We start from the raw sequence: 24,144 nt of genomic DNA, 5'->3' as shown, positions 1-24,144 counted from the left end.
AAAAAGAATATAAAAATAGTCAATTAGTTGTCAATCTTGGCAGACTATTCGTTTATATTGATCACTAAAACACAAGTTTGGGAGGCGGTCATACTCACGTGGGTGGCGGGGGGTGCTGGAGCCTATCCCAACGATCGACGACAGCGGGCGGATTGAACCCTGAACTGCTCGCCAACCAATCACAGGTCGTATTTCATCAATGGCAAATAGTCCCATTCCAACTCCACAAATGAATAGTTTCTCTTACTTTGAAGGGGGGTCTTGGGTCATTTATCCCGATGGAACGAGCCACGTCTTCCTGCTCTGCCCGCCGCGGCAACAGTCGGGGAGGACGAAAAAGGGGATCCGGTGGACGGGTCCGACTGAAAAGCTGCAACAATGAACACGATTAAAAAATAAATAAATAAGGCAGACTAAACAAATCAAGTCAACAACACCATCCGACCTTTTAAGGAAGGTCCACGTCAGAGGAGGACGTGGGAATATTCCAAAAGGCCGCGTCACAGCGAGACCAATTAGAAGTCTTCGGGGGGCGTCGGTCGGTCGGTCGGTAGAGGAGCGGCACCCTAAACGGGGGAATTAACGGAAACTAACGCTCGCCACAAACACAACATAACACAGATGTTTACCACGGCTTTTTTTATTTAAAAAAAAACTGCAAAAGCTAAACCATTTAGCAAAGGGGTTGTTAACAGAAGCGCGCATCGTCCCTCATGTTGTCGTATTAAATTACACGCAAAGTTTTGGAAAAAGTGCTTACACGGTGCAAATAAGAACTCGTTAAAAAGGGGGAGAAAAGAAAGATATTTGTACAATAGATGTTAGGATGAGGATGGATGGAATTATGGTACAATGCAAAAAAATGACAAAAGATGCTCAGAAGGTGGCGGATTATAAAAGCTAGTCCAGGGGGTGGGGAACCTTTTGGACCCGGAAACGGTTCAGATTTTGAACGGTAACTCCCAATTTCAAAGTCAAAATACGTACATAAAAACGTGCGCATTTTTTGGTCATTTATAGGGGCGTGTCGCCAACGCAGCCGTGGGTCAACGCGATGTTCCCATTGGTCCCTTTGGACCAAAAAAATGAGCGCCGTGTGGCTCGTGAGCCAAAGGTTCCCGACCCCAGAGATAGTCGGACATACCCAAGTTTAACTCATTCACTGCCATTGACAGCAATAGACATGAAATCTGTTTCAATTGGGATGGCTGGTATTGAATCGTGTTACGGCGAGTGTGTCCTTTGTTTTTGTTTTTTTGTTTGTTTTTACAGTCACTTGTCATTACGACGTGGTGACATTATGTTAAAATATTTCTCGATTCCTCTCCAAAATCAAAGTTAAAAATCAACAACTACAATGCACTTTGGCTACAACAATCACCCAAAGGTCATCTTTTAGTGCCATCGATGACTCCGTCCAAATGAATTGGGCGTCATCAATGAGTTCATTTACAAAAACAACAAAAAATAATAATAATAAAGCTGTTCTAACAGTAGGAAGTCTGATGTTTTTAGTTTGACTGTCGTAGGTGATAAAGCGTCAAAGTTAGCGAGTGGTCCATGTAAAAATAGAGCCAGTCTGGCTCGTCTATCACCGTCAAAGGCAATCAAGGAGTTCATGTTAAAAATAATAATAAATATTGTTTAAATAACTCGTGTGGCTGAGGCGGTGGCGGTTGCAGTTGCGGCGCCTCACCTGGCCTCACCTCGGGGCGCTAACAGTCTCCCAAAAAGCTACTCACCGGCTTGTAATGGCACTTGTGAAACCTCCAAATAAGCGGATATTAAAAAAATGTACAAGTTACAAAAAAAAGAAGAAGAAAAGAATGGGTTTAAAGTCTTTAGAAGCCAGCAGCGGCAGCAGCGGCGGCTCAAGAGTTCCCGTGGCGTCCAAAAGGGCCACTCAGTAACTGTTCTCGTGACCCGCCAGGATGTAGAGGTTGCTGAGCGCCGTGGGGTTTTCCGTGGGACGACTCTCCAGGACCACCACCCTGATACAAATCCACAACGAGAAGCATAAAAAACCAGAGCCCAAATCTCACCTCCAAACGCTTTTAAAGCCTGGTGGGCCGCCAGGCTGAGCGTTTGGTAGTACATTTGAAAGCACATTGGCCACATTTGATGGCCCATATGTTAAATTGAACTTTGAATGACATTGGATATGTTTAAAAATGTACTTTAAGACAGTATAAGTATTTCTAATAAATGGCTTCTTCTAGCTCATATTAGTCATTTGAGTTTTTTTGTGCAAAGAAGCCAACCAAAACCGACGGGGACCCACCTGTCGGAACCCAGGAGACGGAAAACTCTGCTGGGGTCGCAGATCTCCTGCGTCACCTATGGATCAAATACATTGAAAACCCTTTAAGCGGATAAATCTGCAAATACAATTAGAAAAGAGAAAATGGAGGGTGCGTGGAATCAGACAAGAATAGTATTTTTTTTTTAAATGACAGTTTGGAAAAGTTCTGATGCCATTCCTTTTTTCCCCTCATTATGGAAAAAGCTAAAAGTTATTGATTTTTGTTTTGAGCCTTTGCTAGCAAAAATGATTAGCGCTTGAAATGAGCTAAATGTGAAAAACATTTTTTACGAATGGATTTCCCCCCCCAAAACTGTGGTATCTGCACAGTATTGGCCGATGCCACGCAGATGGCGGAGTCGCTATCAGGAGCCAAAAGAGTTTTCGTTTCAACTCCGATAAAAATACATTGACTGCCAAAACAAGGATCCAATCAAATCAAACAAAACGCAAACCCGCCTCCCAATGGAAACGCTGAACGCTTATTATTATTCAGCAAAACCTCAAACTGGCTCCGTTTTTCGGATTGTTTTAGCCGAAATGTATCACGCAAGGCCGTCGAATCCCATCGAACAACGGACATTAAACGTCACGGTATTAACAAATAGTGTCATGCTGCCCAAGAAAAGATTTCACATTGCCATGAAATTGGTTAGCTAAGCTTACACTTTGACCTATCGATGGCGACAACACTCCAAGATATATTTTTTAAAAAGTGGCGAGGGAGGCCACGGCTGGCCACAGTGGTTGCACACGCCCGTGTAAATAGCATGTAGACATGAAATGTAGCCGGCGGACACCGGGCGGAACGGGCGCTCCACACCTGCTAGGTGTCTCGGACCGGGCGGGAGATGTGATCCGGGGGGTGTCGGGTGTCGCGCGAGGCGCTCGGCCTCCGCGGAGGAGCCGCCGGGCCGTGAAAGGTAGCGCCGGCGGACAAAAGGCGCAAGCTCTTGCCATACGATGACGAGGCATCAATTTTGTATGGCTGACATTTAACGGGGGGGAAAGAAAACAAACGATGGTGGCCGTATCGCTTTTCATCTCCACAAATACTTGACCTCGCGGCGACCTTTTGAACTTTTATGGCGTGAGCGAAGGCTGTTTGCGTTCGGGTCGAAGATGGATGTTTCCAATCATTTTGGAGTGGAATCATTTCAGACATTTGAACGAAATGTTGTCCTTTTAATTGGCTCTATGTTTGTATGTTTGCGGTCGTTAGTTGTTTTTTTTACCTCGTTGGATTTGAAACTCTTGCCCTGCATGCCGTGCTTCCAGAAGGCCAGAACGCTGTCCTGCAGGCACACTAGAGGGACAAAAAGACGGAGCTTGTTCAATGAGTCACGCCCATCTTTACATTTTTTTTGAATTAAGAAGTCTCACCGACTGATCCGATGCCAAAGTCAAAACTGAGTTCGGACGCCAGCTTCTTGTTGGACTTTAATCGGCCTTGAAGGTTGACAATCTTCAAATTTTCTGTGGGGAAAAAAAAAAACATGGATGGCAGCCCATAACGGAGCAGATCGATGAAAACGGCGTCTGCTTACGGTCCAAACACACCAAGACGGTGTCTCTCTCCAGCTGGGTCACATGAATGGCGTCCACCTGCTGATGACCTGGAAGAACAACAATGAGGAAAGTGAGCGCACATTTCAAAGCCTGAAATGTGGAATATAGGGCGAGGTGCACAATATTTCAACTAAGCAATCGTTTTTCATCCCGGTTGCTAGAAGCCGTGATGAAATAGTGCCCTGCTTAGCCCTGGAAAAATAACAACGATAGCGCAGTTCAACGACTTTGAAACACTTACTAGTTCCCATTTCGGTGAACCAGGAAGAGCAAGAGTTGAGGTTGATGGTCTCGAAGCGCACCACCTGTCCGGGCTCGGCGCCCAGGCTGATGGCCACGCACAGCAGCGGGTACTCTTGCTCCGGCACCACCAGCATCTCAAACACTTTCAGCGGGCTGGGCAGCGGGAAGTCAAAGTGCTGTCGGGGGGACGAGCGAGATGGGACGCCGACGTTAAGAGTGGGCGGGGCATCGCGCCTCCTTTATGAAAAAGGCATGACCGGGACCCACCTTGATGAGCATAAACCTCTGCATGGGCTCGTACCACTGGAGGAGGACGATGCCGGACTGCAGCGCCCCGCACAAGTACTTGTGGCCTGTGTAAGGGTTCCTCACTGTATAGAAAAATGACAAAAAAAGAATTTAAAACAGGCCCAAAACACCATAACGGGAAATGACGCAACGGCAAGAAGAATAAAAAGGGACTGACCGATGCAGCACTTGTGACAGCCCTTGGTGTCGGGGATCTTGGTGGTCAGAGCGAACCTCCTGAGGCGACAGACAGAATAGTGCTTTGTCATCCCAAAAATCATAACAATGATTCAAAATGATGGAGCACCTGGGCAGAATTTTGTCCGGGAAGCGGTGCGTCTGGAACTGCGCGGCCAAGCCCGGTTTCTTCAGCTGCTCAAAGAGGCCGATGAGGTTGTGGGAGTACAGCTGGAAGTTTTTCCCTAAAACCACACACAAGCGTCACTCATGCGGTTGACATTTATCAACGGCGGTGGAGGCGGATCAGGCAGTTTAGCGGGGTTAGACGAGCGTGACCACGGTGCCCGACGCCATTACCTTCTGGTGAAGCCGGTTAGTAGAGTGTCAAGCCAAGCCGGGTGGTGAGGGTGAGGAGGGTGGACGGTGGACGGCGGGTGTTCCGGGGGGATGAGAGAGGAGATGTTAAGCCAGTCACGTCCAAATACCCGAGGAGATCTCACCCTTTGTCACGTATCGCATTTTTGGGGTCGCACAGGGTGGCACTTTTAATATAGTAAAGAGAACTGACCTATGAACGTTAAAAGATAACTGAGATTGGAGTGTTCCCTAACCACTTAGCGCTAGCATCATTAGCAAGCCATGAAACGACTGGAACTTTGAGGGAAAAGGGGCGGGGCTTGTTCCGTGCTCAACGTAGTGTCAATTTTACAACCGAGGTGAGCGCCGGCAACCGCAGAGGCTCGTCCAAAAAACAAGGCTCTATTTTTAGGCTACGCTGCGTTGCCAGATAACGGCGGACAAAAGCGAGGGCGGGCCACGACGACGCGGCCGCTGACGCGAGCCGTGCGTCGTCACTTACCGGATAAAGACATCAGGTTGTTGTTGATAACGTAGAGCCACGTGCACTTCCTGGGAAACAGCTAGAAGGAGAAATTAAGAAATTAAGAAAATTAATGTGTGCTTGTTTCTTTCACACCCACCCAAAATATTTTTTTTTAAATGCAATTTTATACAAATAAAATTCACTGATGCACTGCAACTTCCAACAACACTAAAATTGAAATTATATTGAGCACCAAGTGGCACAATTGTAAAATCGGTCAAATTTGTTCACCTCCAATTCAAGTGGATTTGGCCACAAAATGAGGGCTAAAATGGTTAAGTAAAAAGGTGAACTAACTAAGTACCTGCTCCATGGTAGACTCGTGCAGCTCGTTCAAATTGAGCGTGTAGATGCCGTCCTCCATCCCGAAGATCAGGTACTGATCTAATAGGGGAGGGGCACGGCTGTTACACGTGTCGGCGAGAAGGAAAATGGCGGCGGCAACAATGGCGCCGTGAAAAGAGATCTTCTACCTTTTGTGTCCGGATGGATCCAGGATGTGGCGCAGTTGATCTTCAGAGGACAGCCCTCAAAAACCTTGGAGAAACAAGCGCCCATCTATGGAGAAAAAAAAAGACATGAGGAAACTGTGTTTCACGTTTTTTTGTGTGGCTTTTTTGTTTCACAACTTTCAAACATATTTGTTCAAAATTGGCCAGCACTTACCAGTACTTTGGGTGTGGGCGGTAAACCGTTGATGGCAGGTTTCTGGCGTTGGAAGAAGAAAAAAAAAGACATAACATGATAAAAAGTCTGAATCTAGTTAAGCGTCAACAATGAAAAAATATAAGGCTGTATTTCTAATGCATCCAGAGACACAATTAGAATTTTAGTTCTACTGTTTATAGTCCAAAATGTTATATCTCAAACAACCCGTCATGATAATGATATTCTCTCTAACTGATCTCAAAATCTGGTTAATCAGTTTCTGAAAAATGAGATTAATCTTCTACTTGCTGAAATGTCCCTATCATTATCCTCCTATCTGCGATAGACGCCGGCGGGAGAATACATACGGGATAATCCTTTTTAAGCCTCCGATGCGCACGGTGGGGCGCCGGCTTGGGATCGTCGCCGTTCACGCTTTCGTCCGAGTCGTCGTCTGTGGGGAGCCGGTCGGCGTTAGTGCTCAGATAAATGCCTTTGTCAAAACATCCATAGCACTTTCTCTCACCTTTGCATTCACAATTACTGAGTGCTTGGTAAAGAAGAAGAAAAAACAAAAAGAAGACATTTTTCCAAACAACTCAGACGAATAAACGTTTGTCGAAATAAATCGTCGGGCGGGTCCAGGTGAGATGAAATTGCCAGGAATGTGGCCCGCAAACCGATCAATCGGAGTTTGAACTCAAGCTTCTTGTGCTGGCCAAATTCAACGATATCTGGACGGTTCGCGGTGGTCCTCACCTTGGTCCGAGGCGTGGGACAGAAGGCCGGGACTGCTGACGCTGACCGAGAGGTAGTCCGGCGAAGAGCCGCCGACCTTGTCGGCGCGTTCGGGCGTGCTCTGCCGCCGCGGCGCCTGGCCCGGACCGTTCTCCGCGTTGGGGAAGCGTCGCACCGTCAGCGAGCGCTCGTCGTTGAGGCCGCCCTCCTCGCAAGGGCTGTGAAAGCGAGGCTGGGGGAGAAGGAAGGGAATTGAACCCGCTGCATTCAAACGTGAGGCAGGCTATATAGCATTAGCATGTAACAGCATTTTTTTGGTTTTTGCAAAGCCAACTGCATAATGACAATAAAAGCATTCAATTCAATAACAGAGACGGTAAATGCAAATGTAACTCGTGTAATGTTGCAATAGGCCACGTTCCATTACTATGGACGACCCTACTTGACATGTTTCATCTTATGAAGACGGGCACCGTAGGAAGCTTAAAAAATAAAAAAGATTGCGCTTGTTAGCATCTCTCACCTTGGGTGGCCGAGGAGGAGGATACCCTGGCTTGAGTGTGGATCTGAAACGGGAGGGGGGGTTCCATCAGGAACTGAATCTACGGCACTTAGGTAGGAATCAACCGTTTGGAACATTTCCTTTTGGGTAGCCTAGGCTTCCCTTTTCTACCTATGTGAAACCAAATGGCAATACAAAATCAAATCGGTTTGCTCAAAGCAGTGTGTGAGTGTGTACGGGTGCGGCTAGAGATGAAACCCCAGCGTTTCCTCACAGTTCCACTTCTTCCAAGGCGTCTTGGAGGTGAGCGACGTGTCCCCTGCAGCGAGTAAACGAGTCCAGGTTAACCACGTGGGCCGGGTTTGCTCATTAAAACATTAAGACATCGCATTTTGGGTCACACGGGCCGTAATATTAACATTTGGCATGTAAGTGTGACTTACAGGACCCAAAATTTGACATCTACAGATGTGAGAACCGAGCCTCAATTACTATATATAGATAGATATATATTCCTAATAGTTTTTGCATTTTTGATGAATAAAAACAGAGTGCAGGTTATTTTCTCCAACAAGAGTCAACAGTTAAGCAGATTAGATTTTTTGACATCAAAGATTCTAACTCAATGACGTCAGACGTCCAATTCCCAATTAAACTGGGAGGACTGGCCGCGAACGGCGTCCATTTCGACCGGGATCTTTGGGCGCCGACCTCTCCCGGTCGAAATGGGCGGGCCACGTTGTCGGAGCGTACGTGGCGGCGACGCGGTCGAGATGGGGCGGGATGGTGAACGAATGCAGCAAAACACGAGCAAAGTGCAGAGTGTTTAGTGGTGTTACCGTTGGAACAACTCGTCCTCAACGCTTTTGAGGAGACTCCTTCGGATCGGTTGGGGGGAACGAGGCGAGAGGCGAGAGACGAGACACGGGCCGATGGCCCAAAGAGGGGCGGAGCGAGGAAGAAAGAAAAGACAAGCAAAGCAAAAAGGGAGAGGTGAGAAGGGCTGGGTGGACTCAATTCAAATCAAAAGTCAACACACGTGTGGCGAGCGAGGGGGCGGAGCTCCATGCTGGTTAAGAAACGGTGAGTCAGGCGGTCACCAGTTCAAACATTGTGCTTTTGTGCGCAAGAGCGGGAGATACAAAGCCATTTAAACAAAAAAAGGGGGCGCGGGAGGTGTAAACAAGAGTGGTCGCCATGACGACGACGGGCCTACCTGCTCGTTATCCCTCCCTCGGCAAAGGGGCTCCACGGGGACGGGAAATCGTTATCTTTACTGGCATCCTGTGGAAAGAGCAAATGCCAATGGCGGCAGTTTGACGCGTGGGTCGGCGTCCATTTTGATGCGCACCAATTCCGAGTGGGCCTCCGTTTCCTTCCGTAGCGGCGCTTCGAACTGCAGCTTGTCGACTGTGGATGACAACAAAAAAATAATGGAGGACTTCAGGGAGAGACATTTAAGATCCGCTTTCATTTTTTATTTTATGAACTCATTTCCTAACCCTGTTCCGGACTAAAACTGCGCACACAAAAGGTGCACTAAGAATATTGTGTAACCGAATTATTGTTTTCAATAGCAACATGCGTATTCAGATTTGACGACTCCAGTCAACGGCATTCGTGTGTTATGAGGCTTTGAGAATGTCAAAAAATTAATGAATTCAGGATTCCCTAAAAAGCCATTTTTTTCCTTCGACAGGTTGTCAAACAAATGACGAGTTGCTTCATTAACTAAGCAAAAGCGAAAAATCTTCTTTACCGTGACAAGAGGCCTCACTCCCATCGCCATATTTTAACCCAAGTACAAACCAGGTTAAATGAGCCGCAATCCAAAGTCCACCGGACTACCGCGTCAAAAAAAAAATGCTGTCCAAAGTGAGTCAGATGCGAATGGAAGCGACTTCTATCACTGACACAAAACAAAGACGCGCAAAAGTCATCTGGCCGCCGCTACTGACCTGTTTGCTTCCCTTGAGGGGATCGCGGCCCTCTTGGCTGTGTCCCATTGTTTGCTTCAAGGTGAAAAAGACACACATTGAGGAGAGGCGGCTGTGCGCGGGGGGTGCTAAGCTGCGCACGACATCGGGATGGGAGACTAGCTAGGGTTCTATTGAGCAAGCTATTTTGGCATTTCAAAAGTTGGGTCGCTATCGGCATATGGAGGAGGCGGGCGGGGTGATGAGAAATGTGCTTGGGAGTTTGTTTTTCCATTTGTTTTTATTTTTTATTTGTGTTTTTCTACTCACAGGCCATCTCCGAGCGCGTCCTCTCCGCCCGTGCGTGCTTATTGGTGGAGCGGATGGTGTGTCGGACCACGGAGAGGGGCTGAAGAAAGGAAAGGAATGGACGCCATTTATTGAAAAAGCACAGCACAAAGTCAAATTTGTCTAATCAGAAAAATAAAATCAGGCTTTTCTCAAAATATTAAACAAGATTCTGGTATGCATGTGATAAAAATGCGGCACTTGAAATATTTTTGGATAAATTGCCCATTAAATGTGCGCTTTTCGTTTTACGCTTGCAAATTGGACCTTAGTTTGCCAACCCGTTGAGCAGCTGATAACATCTTTTGCATTGAAAATACAATTTAGACGTGTTTGTCTTGCGAGTTGTCGCATGAATGTCACGGGTTAAAGGAGCAGGAAAGTCTGGTTCACTTGACGGGATTAGACGGGTGGCGGCTACTTCATTTGTTCAATTGTTAGCTTGCGGTTGGACAAAACACAAAACCGATGCCACTTTCCAATCGTCCCGTTTTGTTTCCAATTTTATGAGCAAAGAATTTGTTTCTGAGCCAGTGAAATGCCGCTTTGGGCTATCTTTAGATTAGAAGAAATTTTATTCATCTAAACTCAAGTGTGGCATTTGGCTAGCCGGGAAATCCAAGGCCCTCTTTTCTCTGGACGGGCTCACCTCGATGTCGTCGTCGTCCGCTTCGCCGTAATGCTGATGGTTGTCGGGGTTGTTCATCTTGTCCATGAGGTCGACGGCCAGTCGCCTTGTCAAGCCCGTCTGCGCCACGTAGACGTGCTGCGCGGGAGCACAAAGTTACGGTGGGGGGAGTGGAAGCCGGCACGGCGACCAATAGGGAAGCGGCGTTTGATTACCGAGAGGAGTTTTTCGGCCGTGGGCCTTTTCTTGGGGTTTTTGGTGAGGGACACTTTAACAAAGTTGTGGAACGCGGCAGACCTGCGGACGGCCAGGCAAAATTGGCAAGGTGGTCGGCGCCTCGTGAGCCCAGCACGGCGGGGCACTCACCATTTGTTTTTGTCTTTTAGCTTGGGCGGCTGAAAGCTGCTCTTTGACATGAGAAACAAGGCCCTGAAAACACAAAGCACGAGACTGACTACCGTTGGATCAAGAAGTGAGCAAAAAGCAAAAAGGAAGTGGGACAGGAACGGTGCCCAGGGGGGGGGGGTCTCCCGCCATCCATCGCCAACTGACAAATGAATCGAAGCCAATTTTGACAGGCGGTTCCGTCCGTTGCCGGATTTGGGGTGTCGCGGGTTGACTTTCTACCTCATGGGGTGCAGGTCAAACATGGGGGGCTGCAACTCGGCCAGCTCGATGGACGTGATGCCCACCGCCCAGATGTCGCACAGCTGGTTGTAACCGCCGTTCTTCTCCACCGCCGCCACTTCCGGAGCCATCCTGCACGACGACGGGGTGACAACGAGTTGACTCCGGCTTCCGCCCTGCCACTTTTCTCCAATGCCCCGCCCCCCGAGGCAACCCGACTGACCAGTAAGGCGTCCCGATGAAGGACTTTCTTTTGGCGATGGTGGCCGTGATTTTGGCGGCGACGCCAAAGTCGGCTGTTGACGGGAAGGCGCCATTAGTTTTTGAAGTTACAGGTATGCGAGGAATGAGGACGCGCGAGAGACGCTTACCCAACTTGACGTCTCCGTCGTTCGTCAAGAGTATGTTGGCGCCCTGCGAAGGCAAAGGACACGCGAGAGTTATTACTTGCGTGCAACGCGGCATTTTGCATTCTTGGAAAAATCCGGCGAGGGTGCGAGCGGCCTCAAATTGACGACACGCGAGTGTGGCATCACCTTAATGTCACGGTGCATCTTGCCCTTGGTGTGCAGGTATCCCAAACCCTGAAAATAAAAAAGCAAAACAGCCCTTCTTACATGAACTGACCTCACCATTTTCCAAATACCGTATTTTCTCGCATATCAGCCGCCTCCACGTATAAGACGCACCCTTAAAATGACCTTAAAATGTTTGAATTTTACCATTTCTCGCTTATAAGCCGCCCTTGACTCACAATTTTCACCTCCATATTCATGGATGGAATAGGGAATACAAATGTCTTATCTGTTAATCTTTTTTCTATTTTGAAATTAATGACCGTATGGGCCACATTGTCTTGCATTATGGCGTTTCGCGCTTGTCACCTTGCTGTTTCGTGCATGTCAAGTCTAATTTGTGCAAGTATAAGCCGTAACCTGGATTCAGTCATTGACAAATACATGTGCGGTCGATTGGTCACCGGTGTTTTGGTCGCCGGTCTTTTGGTCGCCCCGACCGCGACAACGGGCGACCAAAAGACCGGCGACAAAAGAAGGTAAAACAACACGGTCTCTGCATCAATAAAAGCCAACAATGGCCATGAGCAGTTTCACTGAGCCGACGTATAAGAGTTTGTATGTACATGCGTTGTCCCTTTAAGAAGCGACGTCAGTCGGTGTCTTAACAAGTTCTCCAACAAAACACAAAAGTCCGGGAAATTTGGAGCTTTTCTTTAGCCTAATAATGACTAGGGCATTAAGTATGACTAAATAGTCATTCGCAGTTTGTATTTAGGGAATTTGAGCAACCATTTAAATGGTCATTATCACTTACCTTCCGGGCGACCAAAAGACCGGCGACCAATCGACCGTGTACCGACAAATATGGCGTATATGCGAGAAAATGCGATAGCCGGTGATTCATCAGCCATCAAAATACAATCATTTGTGGCAAGCTTTTAAAAAAAGGGGCAAAACTAACCTGTATAGTCTCTCGGCAGATGTACGCGATCTGAGTCTCCGACAGGGGACCCGTCACTGTAAAAAAGCAAGAGACGGACGGATTTGTCAGCGTTGTGCAGTCCACCCGAATGCTTCATCTCAGCCCAAATAAATAAATACAAACGTAATTGCTGACCAGGAGAAACACTTGATGTCTGTTTGTCTTGGCTTACCGTGATAAATGTCTTGCAGGGACCCCCCGCCGCAGTACTCCATGCAGATCCAAAGTTTCTCCCGACTGTGCAAAGAATCCCGGATTGGGATCATTTGGATTTTGAAATGCCGTCACGTTGTGCTAAACGGCCAGCGCAAAAATCGTGGAGCTTACCAGAGGTAGCTCCCAAAGTAGGCCACGATGTTGCGGTGCATGCATTCTTTCACCATGAAGATTTCCTGCTGAATGATGGAAAAGTCGTCCCCTGGAACCAAAACAAAACAAATGGGTCAACACGTGTGCCGTGAGGAGAAATAGGACACCCTGATTTGTCAAAATTTAGGCTTTGCATTTAATCGGACCGAATAATCACGGCTTCTAGGGGTGAATTGTGCGAAAGGGGTGCCGTAAATCCATATTTCAACTGACTGTCCCTTGTAGAAATCTGATCTGAGCAGTAGGAAATACATCACTTTAGTAAAAAAAACAAAAATAAACATCGGCCAACTGTTTCCAATTGCGCAAAAGCGGCTTGCAATGGATAAAGACGAGCTTTGATTGTACACGGCAAAGTCCACAAGTTAAAAAAGATCACGCGCTATGGCCAAAAAGCTCCATGGACTGTGTAAATATTCAATATCTCGCCGACACTTGCGCAAGGAAGGTCATGTTTGAAGTGGATGCAATTCCGTAACGTCGCTTTAAGGGGAGTTGCAAAGAGTCCACTTCCAACAATATGATAAAAACAGACGTTATCGCTTTTTTTTTTTTGGCAGGATGTTACCGTGATATGAAGTGGCCCAAAATACGATGGAAAGCTTTTTTTCCCCCAGCCCAGCATTCAAGCTAACAAACGAGGTCTAGTATTCAAATCCGTGAGCGTATATTTCTTTGGATGGTGAGCAATTTCCACCACGTTATGACATTTAAGCGTCATTTCAGCTTTTTGGCCATGTTGACTGTTAAGTAGGAGTCAGCGGCCACAAATTTGTGTTGGAAAAAAAAGCTAATTTCAGTAACTTGAGTGAGAGTTGTGTGTAAAACAGACAAAAAAACAGTGGCCTCCCTCCAACACTCGCTTCCCCTCTGGGTTTAACCGCTTCTGTGTGAAACTAGGATTACCTACCGTATTTACTTGAACATAAGCCGCCCCCGCGTATAAGCCCCACCCTTAAAATGGCCTTAAAATGGTTGAATTGTACAATTTCTCATGTATAAACCGCTCCCTGATTCTCAATTTTCACCTCCTTATTCATGGTTTGAATAGGGAGTACAAATGTGTTACTTTGAAGGGAAAATCTTAAGAAAAATCAGTTCGTACGGATATTGTTTCTGTTCGTCCAGGCACCTAAGTGGGCAGCTTTGGGTCCTTAATGTATCAGGTTATGTTATTTAGAGTTTAATGTCACGCAATCTGCTGCATGTAAGCCACAGGGCTCGGGCACGCCTTTTGTGTCCCGGAAGTCAAGAAGCTCCTGTCAAACCGGTTTTGATATCGCCGAGCAATTAAAGCCCAAAACAAGTGACTCGGGCGCCCTCATGAAAGAGAAAGCTAAAAGCTACTTCCTCATTGCCGTGTATACCACCAGGAACGCGGGGGATTTATTTATTGTACTACCTTGTCGTGGGTTTGAAAGTTTAGGGGACAGGCAACATATAAAAGATGTGTGTGGTCAAAACATAGAAATATTCAAATTTATGGGACCTCTGATGGTGGAGGAAACCATTTTGGAGCGTCTAGGTCAGGGCTGTCAAACTTCTCTTGGTTTACGGGCTACTTTCACGGCAACGAGATCACATTTGGTTTATTTTTGGCCCGAAAGAAATGGACTTACTTGCTGCCACTGACAGCCAGTTGACGTGAATTGAGCTTCTCTGGTTGTCAATGGAAAGCAATGAGTTTGTTTTAAATTTAAAATATGGAATCAATGAAGGAAAGAGAAATCGTCAACTCCAGTTTGGTGTCGCTAATCCCCGTAATCTGGCTAATCTGCAGTGTTTCAGGCACGACTGAGCTCTTACCTGCTTCCAGTTTAATGATCTTGACGGCGGTCAGCTCTCCTGTTTGGATGTTGCGAGCCTGTAAAACAGTTTTTTTTTTTTAGCTATTTTTGATCAATTGTACCTGTGGAATGTTTCCTGGAAATATACGACTGAGATGCATCAGATACATGTTTAACTCTTTTTTTTTTTTATAAATCATGAAGCAAAATAAATGTTTTTTTAAACACTTCTGGTTAATTTGCATTGTTTTTACTAATTTTGACTTAGAAAAAACAAACAGTGAAAAAAATACAGTAAACCATCCCAGATTTCCGTCATCTAAATAGTACTTCATGTGATTTATAAATGAATGATATTGCATTTCAGTAGTCTGCTTTCCAGATTGAGGTCAGGATAGGTCAATAACCCCCACCCCCACCCCTAATCCGACCGTTTTTTTTTTTTTAAAAAGGTGACAGCCATAAACCGGGCCATGTTCTCCCCAGTAAAAATCTGCGGCGTTTCTGTCCGCGTTCCACCACGCTTGGGTTATTCGGCGAGAGAAAAGCGGCATTCCGCCGCAGCATTCCATCGCCGGCTTTGTGGGGGAAGTGGGATAGCGGGTAAAATGGGGGGGGGGTCACAGAAGCTTTATATGGAAAGGAGGAGGGGCGCTAGAGCTGAACTATGAATGTTTATCAGCGGCAGATGGCTAAACAAGGACGTCGGTTCTCCGGACGCCGTCGCCGCCTTGGTTGGGGACGGCAAAATGCCAGGAATTTTGCTCGTCGGCCTTGATTTCATCTTTGTTTGGAATTCTTGCAGGGAAAAGTGGCGGGATGGACGCCTGGAGACTTTCGGCGGCGCGTTGACGCCAGAGAAAAATACACGACGGTCTTCAGACGTATGTCGTATGTCCGATAGAAAAAAATATGTATATATATTAGAGCTGCGAGTAAATGATTGCAAAAAGTCACTTATCAGCCAATAATAAAACGTGACCAAGTTTTAAATTCGCAATCTCACGCAAATGACTCTTCCTTTTTATAAGCTACAGTTCAATGATCACTTTGAATCGATTAGTCAATTAACACTGTGACCTTTTATGGCCATTTAGAAAATTTATGGACACCCCATTTTGGGTCATTCACATAAAAATCACTTTAAGGTTAATGACATTGTTTTTAGCATTTATTTTAACCTATAAAATTTCACTTTGAATGCTCGTTTTTCAGTGCCAATGACGTCACTAGACGTTCAATCTATTTGCATTGGGAAAGCTGGCAGTGGCAGTTGTCGTTCACTGCCAGCCTCTCCCGGTCCAAATGAATTGGACGTCTAAGCGCTGTCAATGGCAGCCAATGTGTCCAATCAATGCCCCTAAGCATTACTACACCTCTATATGAAGTGAAGTTTTTTTTTAAATGGCTGTACCTTGTAGACGTCTCCATAGGTGCCGCTTCCCACCCTCTGGATGAGCTCAAAGTCGTGCTGGGGGTTTCTCCGCTGGATCTCCCCGCTGGGCCGGGGAAAGATGTCCATTGTGGCGATGACGCTGGAGGAACGCGGCGCAGGCTATTTGCTGGAGTCGCTCAACAAGTCGAGGGCTCCCTTTATTCAGATGCTACTTGGGCAAACTCCATGGCCTGACAAAAAGAATGGATGGCACGTGTTTACTAACATTAGAAAAAATATGTGGGACAACATAATATTGCAAATGTAAAAAAAATAAGTTGCAAAAGAAAGCAGAAGAATGTGGGGGAGTGTCATGGATGGGAAGAAGTAAATGAGAAAGATATTAAAAGATAGAAAGTAGGAAGAGCAAAAAGGCAAAAAAGAAGAATACAAGTATCTGGTAAAAAGAATAAGGTAAGAAAAATGACAGAAAGATGAGGTAAAGTGAGAACCCCAACAGACAAGAATGGATGAAAAGGCCATGAAATAGAAAGGAAGAATAGAGGAAAAGGTCATTCAACTGTCCATGGAAGAAAAGTAAAGCCTGTCAGGAAGATGAATGGAATTTTTCGAGACTTAAAACTTCAGTCAGTGTAAATAACTTTGTAAAAGAAAAAAAACACTCAATTTCATCCACTGCTACATTTTCCGGTAGTCAAAATGTCAATTATATAAGCCATTACTTGTTCAGTGAATTGTCACCACATTGCCGTCTACATTCTGAACAAGCGTTGAAAAGAATTGTGAATATCACCTTAAAACATTCTAAGCGTTCGATATAACCGTGATAAATAGTTTAATACGTTTAGTAGCTGTGAATGCAAGTTTTTTTAACATTAGCTTGGTAGCAACATCGCCAGAAAATAGTCGGTACCAGGTCCACCGTATATTTTCAACGATGAAGCTAGAGTGGAAGTTAGCATCCCGGCTAATGCTAACGGCTAGTTTCTCGGAACTTGAGCTGTCCCTCTGCTTACCGTTCGCGTGGACGACTCGTCCGTGCATGGTAACTTTCAAATATCCATTCGAAACTTGTCGTTTATGGGATGAAACCAAATTCTATAAATCGAACGTGTACTTTTTTTGCTACCGAGGCGTTTGAAAAAGTTGAGGCGGCTCTCGGAGGTTTTCCTCTGGGTAAGCAGCGACCTCGTTCAGCAACAGCCGTCGCCACCAACTTCTTTCGGACATGTCATCTTCCTAGCTCGGTTGACAGCTCCAGAAATGGGGTTCTTGCTCCCAGTAATGGCAAGAGGTCAAAAATTAGATAATAGTAACAATTCCATGCGTGTTACTTTAAAAAGGCCAAGCTTAAAAGAAAAAAAACAACAACAACAGTCGGCTGCTGTTAATCTCCGCAAAATTTCAGGATCCAGGTGATGCATTCAGGAAAACATCGTCAAAATTTTACGGTCCTATTACAAAACAATACGTGGTGGTATTGCGCGTAATATACAGCTGAAATTGCAACTATCCATAAAAAAATTATGCTGAGACGTTTATGTTAGATCATATTTTCATACTAGAATGTTGGAACGTCTATAATTTATAAATATCTGTTGTAAATTCCAATTTACGAAGGTTTGCAAAGGCATCGTGCTTTCTGGGTTGTATTGTGCTTTAACGTCCCCCAGCGGTGGAATGCAGTAATTGCATTGGGCTGGACCAATAATTTCGTGATGCATTGAGGAACCAAGATACATACTAGTACATTTATATACTACGTAGACGTACTCCATATTGGGCATTGTAATCGATGAAAAAATTATATTCAATAATGTTTTTTTGTGCAAATCAAAATTATTGCAAATGAATATTTTAACGACGTGGTGGCAATAAAAGGATGCCTTGAATTTTCACGTTTAACTAAAATTTAGATTAACAAAACAATATTCTTCCTCATCGGCTCTATTAAATGCCAGCGTTATCTTTACTTTTTATATTCTCAAATAGGGTTGCGACAATATCACATATTCCAGATCACGCCGTGATTTACTCCCACCTAGCGGTGGAATATATTAACACAGGTGACGTTTCGGCATCCCGGCGTCGCGTTCAAAAACACCTCGTAAAGTAGCAACCGCGATCGTATACACATACTATATTGAAAGCCAATACTACACGTCCTTAAAACAGAGTATATGCTACCCTATTGAACCTTATTTAGGGTTAGAATTTGAAATTTTGAGCGAAGGAAAACGAGTTATTGGAGAAAAGTTAAAGAAATACTAAAAGCCGTTATCAAAGGTAGCGTTGAGACGACAACAACCACAAGCACGCCCCCTGGTGGTGATGTCCAAGCACGGGCATCCTCCTCCGTCGTTTCTCGTCGTCGTGGTCGTCTTCCTCCCCATCGTCGCCCTCCGCTAATCTCGTTCGTGTTGTTCTCCGTGCGCATCTTCCTCCCTTCTTCCCGCCCATGAACGCATACCTGAAACTCCATCATTAGCGGACACAAAAAAAACGTCGAGAGGCGATTTTTTTTTCGCAGGAGATATGGCCAAACACCGCAAAGAACGAGACAGCTGGGGTGAGTGTACGTACCGACATCTCCTTTTTATGATCGTTTTTATTTCTAAATTCAGCGTGATTCATGGGTGTTAACGGCGCAGGAGGCCTCCTAGTCGACGTCATTAGGCGGAGGGCTTTTTTTTTTCTTTCCAGGGCATCACAATTATTAATAGCGAGCTGGAAAATAGAGAAGGTGAAGAATAGTGAGGAATAAAGAAATGCCAGCAATTGGAGTAAAGTGGGAGCCTTGGTGAATCAGCCTTGATATTATGTAAGGATGCGTGGAGGAGTCACCTTCAGGGAAATTGTTGTTGGATAGCGTGCAAGAAAATAGGGGAAATATGGAAAATGACTTTGTCTAAGAGTTATAGAAGAGGGCCCACCCAGTCACCAAGTGGTGTGGCGAGATGCGGCAGTGATGGCGACGCCTGGGCGAGGCCTTTTTGCAGATATTTTAAACATTTACAACTTCAAGTGGAACTAAAACACGTGTCCTTTGTTTGGACGTCATTCAAAATTGGACGTTTTTGACAACGGGGGTGCTTAAATATGTCGACAGCGAGAGGCTGCCCGTGAAAATTGCTCCCAGTTGGCCCAATTGAAATGTTTAGAGCCGCCCGGAGCATCGAAACGAGAGCATTCGATGCCAAACCGCCTGCTTTAAATCAATTGGACGGAAATGAGTTAATGTGAACTGAGGAAAAAAACTAAATCATCGTTAGCGTGTTATTGGGGCGGGTCTTTCCCTTTTAATTCACTTTCTATTCATTTAGCTTAGCAAAAAGAGTCAATGTTCTCATACATTTTTCTACTTTTTGAAATCTTTTTTTTTAAATGTATAAATTCTAAATAGACGCGTCAGCCTGTATTTTTTGGGGGGGTCCAGGGTCCCTGGGCGACAAGAACACATACGACTGGAGCTCGGAGGAGGAGGAGTCGGACGGGCGCGCCGGGCCCGTCCAAGTGCTGCTGGTGAAGGACGACCACAGCTTCCAGCTGGACGAGGCGGCGCTGGCTCGCATCCTGTTGGCCGAGGAGGTGCGCGACCGCGAGGTGGTGGCCATCTCGGTGGCGGGGGCCTTTCGCAAGGGCAAGTCCTTCCTCATGGACTTCATGTTGCGCTACGTGTACAAACAGGTGGGTTTGCTTCTGGCTCTGGTTCATCTCTTTTCTTTTGGACTGCCACCGGTCTGGTCTTGACTATCTACAATCCAACAGCCAATACTTGTAAATGTCATTATATACGTGTACTCCAAGCACTTCTAATTCTACTACAAGTACCTGTACGTGGGTTTCTTGTCCATCTACTACTACCACTACCGCTACTGCTACTACCACCACCGCTACTACTACCACTACCGCTACTGCTACTACCACCACCGCTACTACTACCATTACTACTACTATGACTACTACTACTACTACTACCATACTACATACTACCATACTACCATGCTACCACTACTACTACTACTACCACCAACACTACTACTACTACTACCACTACTACTACTACTACTACCACTACTACCACTACTACTACCATACTACCACTACTACTACTATGTACTACTACTACTACTATGACTACTATGACTACTACTACTATGACTACTACTACTACCATACTACCATACTACCATACTACCATACTACCACTACCACTACTACTACTACTACTACTAATACTGCTACTACTGTGTACTATGTACAGGCATAGGTAGTAGTACACTGTACTTTTGCTCCCTACGTGTATGCCTACTTGGAGATCTTTGCACAAGTAGCTCTACAAGTACCTGTGAGAACGTTTGGCTTTGTATAAAACGCTACTTTTTGGAGAACAAAGGTTTGATTTGACGATGCGGAATTCAGTGTCCTCCACCGCTTACTTCCTTCCGTCAGGGAGCCGACGACTGGCTGGGCCAGAAGGAGGAGCCCCTGACCGGCTTCTCCTGGAGGGGCGGCTCGGAGCGGGAGACCACCGGCATCCAGATCTGGAGCGAGGTGTTCCTGGTGGACCGGCCCGACGGGACCAAGGTGAAGTCCGACGTCCTGGATGTCCTCCTTCCGCTTCGGCTGGAGTCATTGAATGGAACGGAGACAGTAGACCCAAAAAATCCTCAACTTTCCTTTTTGTTTGTTTTCGCCATCGCCGTCGGTGGGCGTGGCCTGGCACGCAGGTGGCCGTGTTGCTGATGGACACGCAAGGCACCTTCGACAGCCAATCCACGCTACGCGACTCGGCCACCGTCTTCGCGCTGAGCACCATGATCAGCTCCATGCAGGTAGCGGAAACGCACACCATCAAATAGAACATTCGTAAATGGACTTTGGACACCAGGAAAAATAAAAAATGATGCTCCGCCCCCTATCCAAAAAAAATGCACCTTTGTGCAGGTCTATAACATCTCGCAAAACGTCCAAGAGGATGACCTTCAACATCTGCAGGTACGTCTTCACGCGCCAGTTGACGGCCACATATTGCTCAATTCCACCCTAACGTCCGTGATGTCATCCCACCCGACAGCTGTTCACGGAATACGGCCGACTGGCCATGGAGGAGACCTTCCTCAAACCCTTTCAGGTTTTATTTCCGTCCTTCTATTCACCCTTGATTCCAAATATTTATAATTTCCATCAGATCTGCTTCTTTTTTCTTCTTCTTTTTTTTCTTCTAGTCTATGATCTTCCTCATCAGAGATTGGAGTTTCCCGTACGAGTTTCCGTACGGGCAGGAGGGAGGCATGAAATTCCTGGAAAAAAGGCTCAAGGTCAGAGGTCGAGCGAGATCAAGTCCTTTCAAACTTTGTTTTTTTTAAATGTTTGCAAAAAAACGTCCGCAGATCTCGGAGAACCAGCACGAGGAACTGCAAAACGTGCGCAAACACATCCACTCGTGTTTCACCAACATCTCCTGCTTCTTGTTGCCTCATCCCGGCCTGAAGGTGGCCACCAATCCGCTCTTTGATGGGCGGATTAAAGGTACTGAAGTAGCTAGTACAGCTAACGCTTGCAATATAAAACCGGTCAAACTCGGTTAAGTCACAAATTTGTCCAATCGCAGAGATCGACAACGAGTTCGTCAGCCACCTGAAGGTTCTGGTCCCGTGGCTGCTGAGTCCCGCAAACCTCGACGTGAAGGAGATCAACGGCAGCAAGATCACCTGCAGGGGGCTGCTGGAGTACTTCAAGGTCGGTCAAAAAAAAAACAAAAAACAGGCGCCATTTCCAAAAGAACGCTCCTTGAGAACACCTTCTTTCGTACCCGTTGGCGCTCTCCAGGCTTACATCAAGATCTACCAGGGGGAGGACCTACCTCATCCCAAGTCCATGCTGCAGGTAACAAACAGCATTTTGCGGCATCGCTGACTGACTTCCTGTTCCTTTCCGGTCATTTTCTCTTAAATTAGGGTCAATCTCAATTTACAGCTAGCATGCTATTGATTTTTTTTGGACCCGGAGTCAATTTATGTTGATTTTGAGTCATGGCCAGGTCACTTCCTGGTCATCTCGTATTGATTTGGGGGGATTTTCCACTTCCTGTTACTTTTTAGGCACTTCGGGGTCACTTCCTGTTGATTTTGAGTCAATGCTAGGTCACTTCCTGATCATCTCGTGTTGATTTTTGGGGGATTTTCCACTTCCTGTTAGTTTTTAGGCACTTCCTGTTGATTTTGCTTCCCTTACTTTTTAACGTCTTCGCATTGACGCTCGGGATAGATAGATTTCGGCGCCCTCCTGGGTCACTTCCCGCCGATGCGGGTTGAATGCTAGGTCGCCGGGAGAAGCCACCCCGAACTAACCGCCGTGTCGTTTGCGTCAGGCCACCGCCGAGGCAAACAACCTGGCGGCCGTGGCCGCCGCCAAAGACCTGTACAACAAGAAGATGGAGGAGGTGCGTCTGAGTCGCCCGACCCCGTCCGACCCCGTTTGACCCTGCCTCCCTCCCCCAAGCAGGTGTGCGGCGGCGACCGTCCGTTCCTGGCGCCCGGGGAGCTCCAGGCCCGCCACGGCGACATCCGCGAGGAGGCGCTGTCGCTGTTCCGCGGCGTGAAGAAGATGGGCGGCGAGGAGTTCAGCCGGCGCTACCTGCAGCAGCTGGCGTCCGAGGTGGACCAGGTCTTTGTTCAGTACATCAAGCACAATGACTCCAAAAACATTTTTCACGCCGCCCGCACGCCCGCCACGCTCTTCGTGGTCATCTTCGTCATGTACGTGGCGGCCGGCGTGACGGGCTTTGTGGGCGTGGACGTGGTGGCCAGCCTCTGCAACATGATCCTGGGCCTGGCCCTCATCACGCTCTGCACCTGGGCCTACATACGCTACTCGGGGGAGTACCGAGAGCTGGGGGCCGTCATCGACCAGGTGGCCGGGGCGCTCTGGGACCAGGTGGGTCGTCGACCGTCCGATCGCAGCTTTTCCACATCCACGGCGAGCCATGGCGAGCGGACGCCGCGGGTCCTTTACGTTAGCCCCCGCCTTTATCGTTGTTCATTGGGTCAAACAAAGTGCCAGTGTTGCGTTGGTGAGGGGGTGCTGAATTTGACACTTCATTCAGCGGCACGGTGGTGGAGTGGTTAGCATGTCCGCCTCAGGGTTGCAAGAGACAGGGTTCGATCCCAGGTTCTGGTTTTCCTTGCACGTTCTCCCCCACTCATTCCAAAAACATGCATGCTAGGCTAATTGCACGCTAGGCTAATTGCACACTAGGCTAATTGCACGCTGAATTTGCCCGTAGATGCGAGTGATTGGTCGTTTGTCCTTGTGCGCCAATGTGATTGGCCGGCAACCCATTAGGGCTGTCCCCTCCCTATTGCCCACAGTTAACCGGCATAGGCTCCGGCACCCTGACAATGAATGAACACAAAATGGCTCCTTTTCAGTTTGTTTAGTAGCCTCCTCCCACCCACCCAACCACGGCGCCGTTGCGCCCTAAAAGCAGGGCCTCCCCAAATTTTGGGAAATGGGAAATTCAAACTGGGCAATAGCAGCGTTGTAGCTCCTTGGTTAACCCGTGGCGTCTTTTCCCTTCCACGCCGCCGCAGGGGAGCACGAACGAGGTAAGAAGCGCGGCATGGACGGCGGCATGACCTCTAGCGTGAATACTAACATGACCCCCCAACGCTTCCCCCATCGCAGGCGCTGCACAAGCTTTACAACGTGGCGGCCAATCACAGGCACCTGTACCAGCACGCCTTCCCCGGGCAACGGGTGGACGAGCCGCCGGCGGAGGCCGAGGAGCGCGACAGGAAGCGGGACTGATTGGAGCGCGCCGCCATTGTGGATCCGTCCCGAGAAAAACGGCGGATGGCGTCTTTTGGAGACTTTCCCGCCGTTCCGCTTTCAAACGAGGCGCCGAGGTCTTCCACCACGTTAACGTCCACCGTATCGAAAGGCCGTCGTCGCAAAGTAGCGCTGGGCTCTCATCAAAGCACCCCCTCGTGACGTGTATCATCCCTTCAAATATTAAAATATTACAAACCTGTGGATGTCGTGTGCTGTTTGAACGTGTGTGTGTGTGCTTGATGGAGGATGCTTTGATGTTTTATGGGACACCCATTTTGTTTCCGTGGTGTTTTGAGATCAAAAGCGTGTAAAAATAGTCATAACGAGCTTATTGTGCAATTTTTTTTAAAGTTAGTAACGTTAATTGATCACAATTTCATGTCT

General features: G+C 47.0%; 2 protein-coding genes across 12 annotated transcripts; one reads left to right on the top strand and one right to left on the bottom strand.

The window, feature by feature from the left end:
* Positions 1 to 624: 624 nt before the first annotated feature.
* Positions 625 to 17,490, bottom strand: map4k5 (mitogen-activated protein kinase kinase kinase kinase 5). Of its 8 annotated transcripts, XM_077621832.1 has the most exons (36): positions 16,941 to 17,490; positions 15,943 to 16,154; positions 14,548 to 14,605; positions 12,700 to 12,790; positions 12,545 to 12,609; positions 12,352 to 12,407; positions 11,409 to 11,456; positions 11,244 to 11,286; positions 11,096 to 11,168; positions 10,873 to 11,004; positions 10,612 to 10,674; positions 10,461 to 10,542; positions 10,267 to 10,383; positions 9,600 to 9,678; positions 9,312 to 9,365; positions 8,705 to 8,763; positions 8,570 to 8,637; positions 8,193 to 8,231; positions 7,628 to 7,672; positions 7,375 to 7,417; positions 6,873 to 7,083; positions 6,640 to 6,663; positions 6,482 to 6,567; positions 6,132 to 6,173; positions 5,939 to 6,023; positions 5,770 to 5,849; positions 5,442 to 5,502; positions 4,710 to 4,824; positions 4,581 to 4,639; positions 4,382 to 4,485; positions 4,113 to 4,290; positions 3,850 to 3,918; positions 3,686 to 3,778; positions 3,538 to 3,608; positions 2,282 to 2,337; positions 625 to 1,991 (listed from the first exon to the last, which is right to left on the bottom strand). In XM_077621832.1, exons 2-36 carry the CDS (start codon positions 16,048 to 16,050, stop codon positions 1,904 to 1,906), a joined length of 2,745 nt encoding a protein of 914 aa, XP_077477958.1. In that variant the 5' UTR covers positions 16,051 to 16,154; positions 16,941 to 17,490; the 3' UTR covers positions 625 to 1,903. The 8 variants fall into 8 exon arrangements, with proteins under 8 accessions (XP_077477958.1, XP_077477960.1, XP_077477959.1 ...); XM_077621834.1 differs by lacking the exon at positions 8,193 to 8,231 and having other exon boundaries at positions 16,941 to 17,488; XM_077621833.1 differs by lacking the exon at positions 6,640 to 6,663 and having other exon boundaries at positions 16,941 to 17,487.
* Positions 17,491 to 18,207: 717 nt separating this feature from the next.
* On the top strand, positions 18,208 to 23,961 carry atl1 (atlastin GTPase 1). 4 transcript variants are annotated; one of them, XM_077621851.1, is made up of 14 exons: positions 18,209 to 18,499; positions 19,361 to 19,611; positions 20,377 to 20,511; positions 20,655 to 20,759; positions 20,872 to 20,922; positions 21,002 to 21,058; positions 21,153 to 21,245; positions 21,318 to 21,456; positions 21,539 to 21,666; positions 21,757 to 21,813; positions 22,298 to 22,369; positions 22,432 to 22,863; positions 23,520 to 23,534; positions 23,614 to 23,961. In XM_077621851.1, the coding sequence occupies exons 1-14, from the start codon at positions 18,460 to 18,462 to the stop codon at positions 23,734 to 23,736; spliced, it is 1,698 nt and encodes a 565-aa protein (XP_077477977.1). In that variant the 5' UTR covers positions 18,209 to 18,459; the 3' UTR covers positions 23,737 to 23,961. The 4 variants fall into 4 exon arrangements, with proteins under 4 accessions (XP_077477979.1, XP_077477977.1, XP_077477980.1 ...); XM_077621852.1 differs by having other exon boundaries at positions 18,210 to 18,493; XM_077621853.1 differs by lacking the exon at positions 23,520 to 23,534 and having other exon boundaries at positions 18,208 to 18,499.
* The last annotated feature ends 183 nt before the right edge of the window (positions 23,962 to 24,144 follow it).

The sequence above is a fragment of the Stigmatopora argus genome, chromosome 15, assembly GCF_051989625.1.
Source record: "Stigmatopora argus isolate UIUO_Sarg chromosome 15, RoL_Sarg_1.0, whole genome shotgun sequence".
Lineage (NCBI taxonomy): Eukaryota > Metazoa > Chordata > Actinopteri > Syngnathiformes > Syngnathidae > Stigmatopora > Stigmatopora argus.
This window is presented reverse-complemented; position numbering and strand designations above follow the sequence as displayed.

Bases quoted from the DNA above. Each gene is read 5' to 3' on its own strand.
- map4k5 (XM_077621832.1), bottom strand. From the start codon at position 16,050: ATGGACATCTTTCCCCGGCCCAGCGGGGAGATCCAGCGGAGAAACCCC. The intron at 12,610-12,699 runs GTAAGCTCCACG...TTCTTTGCACAG, and splicing joins TACTTTGGGAGCTACCTCTG to TCGGGAGAAACTTTGGATCT. The intron at 5,503-5,769 runs GTACTTAGTTAG...TTCTCCTTCTAG, and splicing joins ACGAGTCTACCATGGAGCAG to CTGTTTCCCAGGAAGTGCAC.
- atl1 (XM_077621851.1), top strand. From the start codon at position 18,460: ATGGCCAAACACCGCAAAGAACGAGACAGCTGGGGTGAGT. The intron at 20,923-21,001 runs GTACGTCTTCAC...CCCACCCGACAG, and splicing joins ATGACCTTCAACATCTGCAG to CTGTTCACGGAATACGGCCG. The intron at 21,059-21,152 runs GTTTTATTTCCG...TTTTTCTTCTAG, and splicing joins CCTTCCTCAAACCCTTTCAG to TCTATGATCTTCCTCATCAG.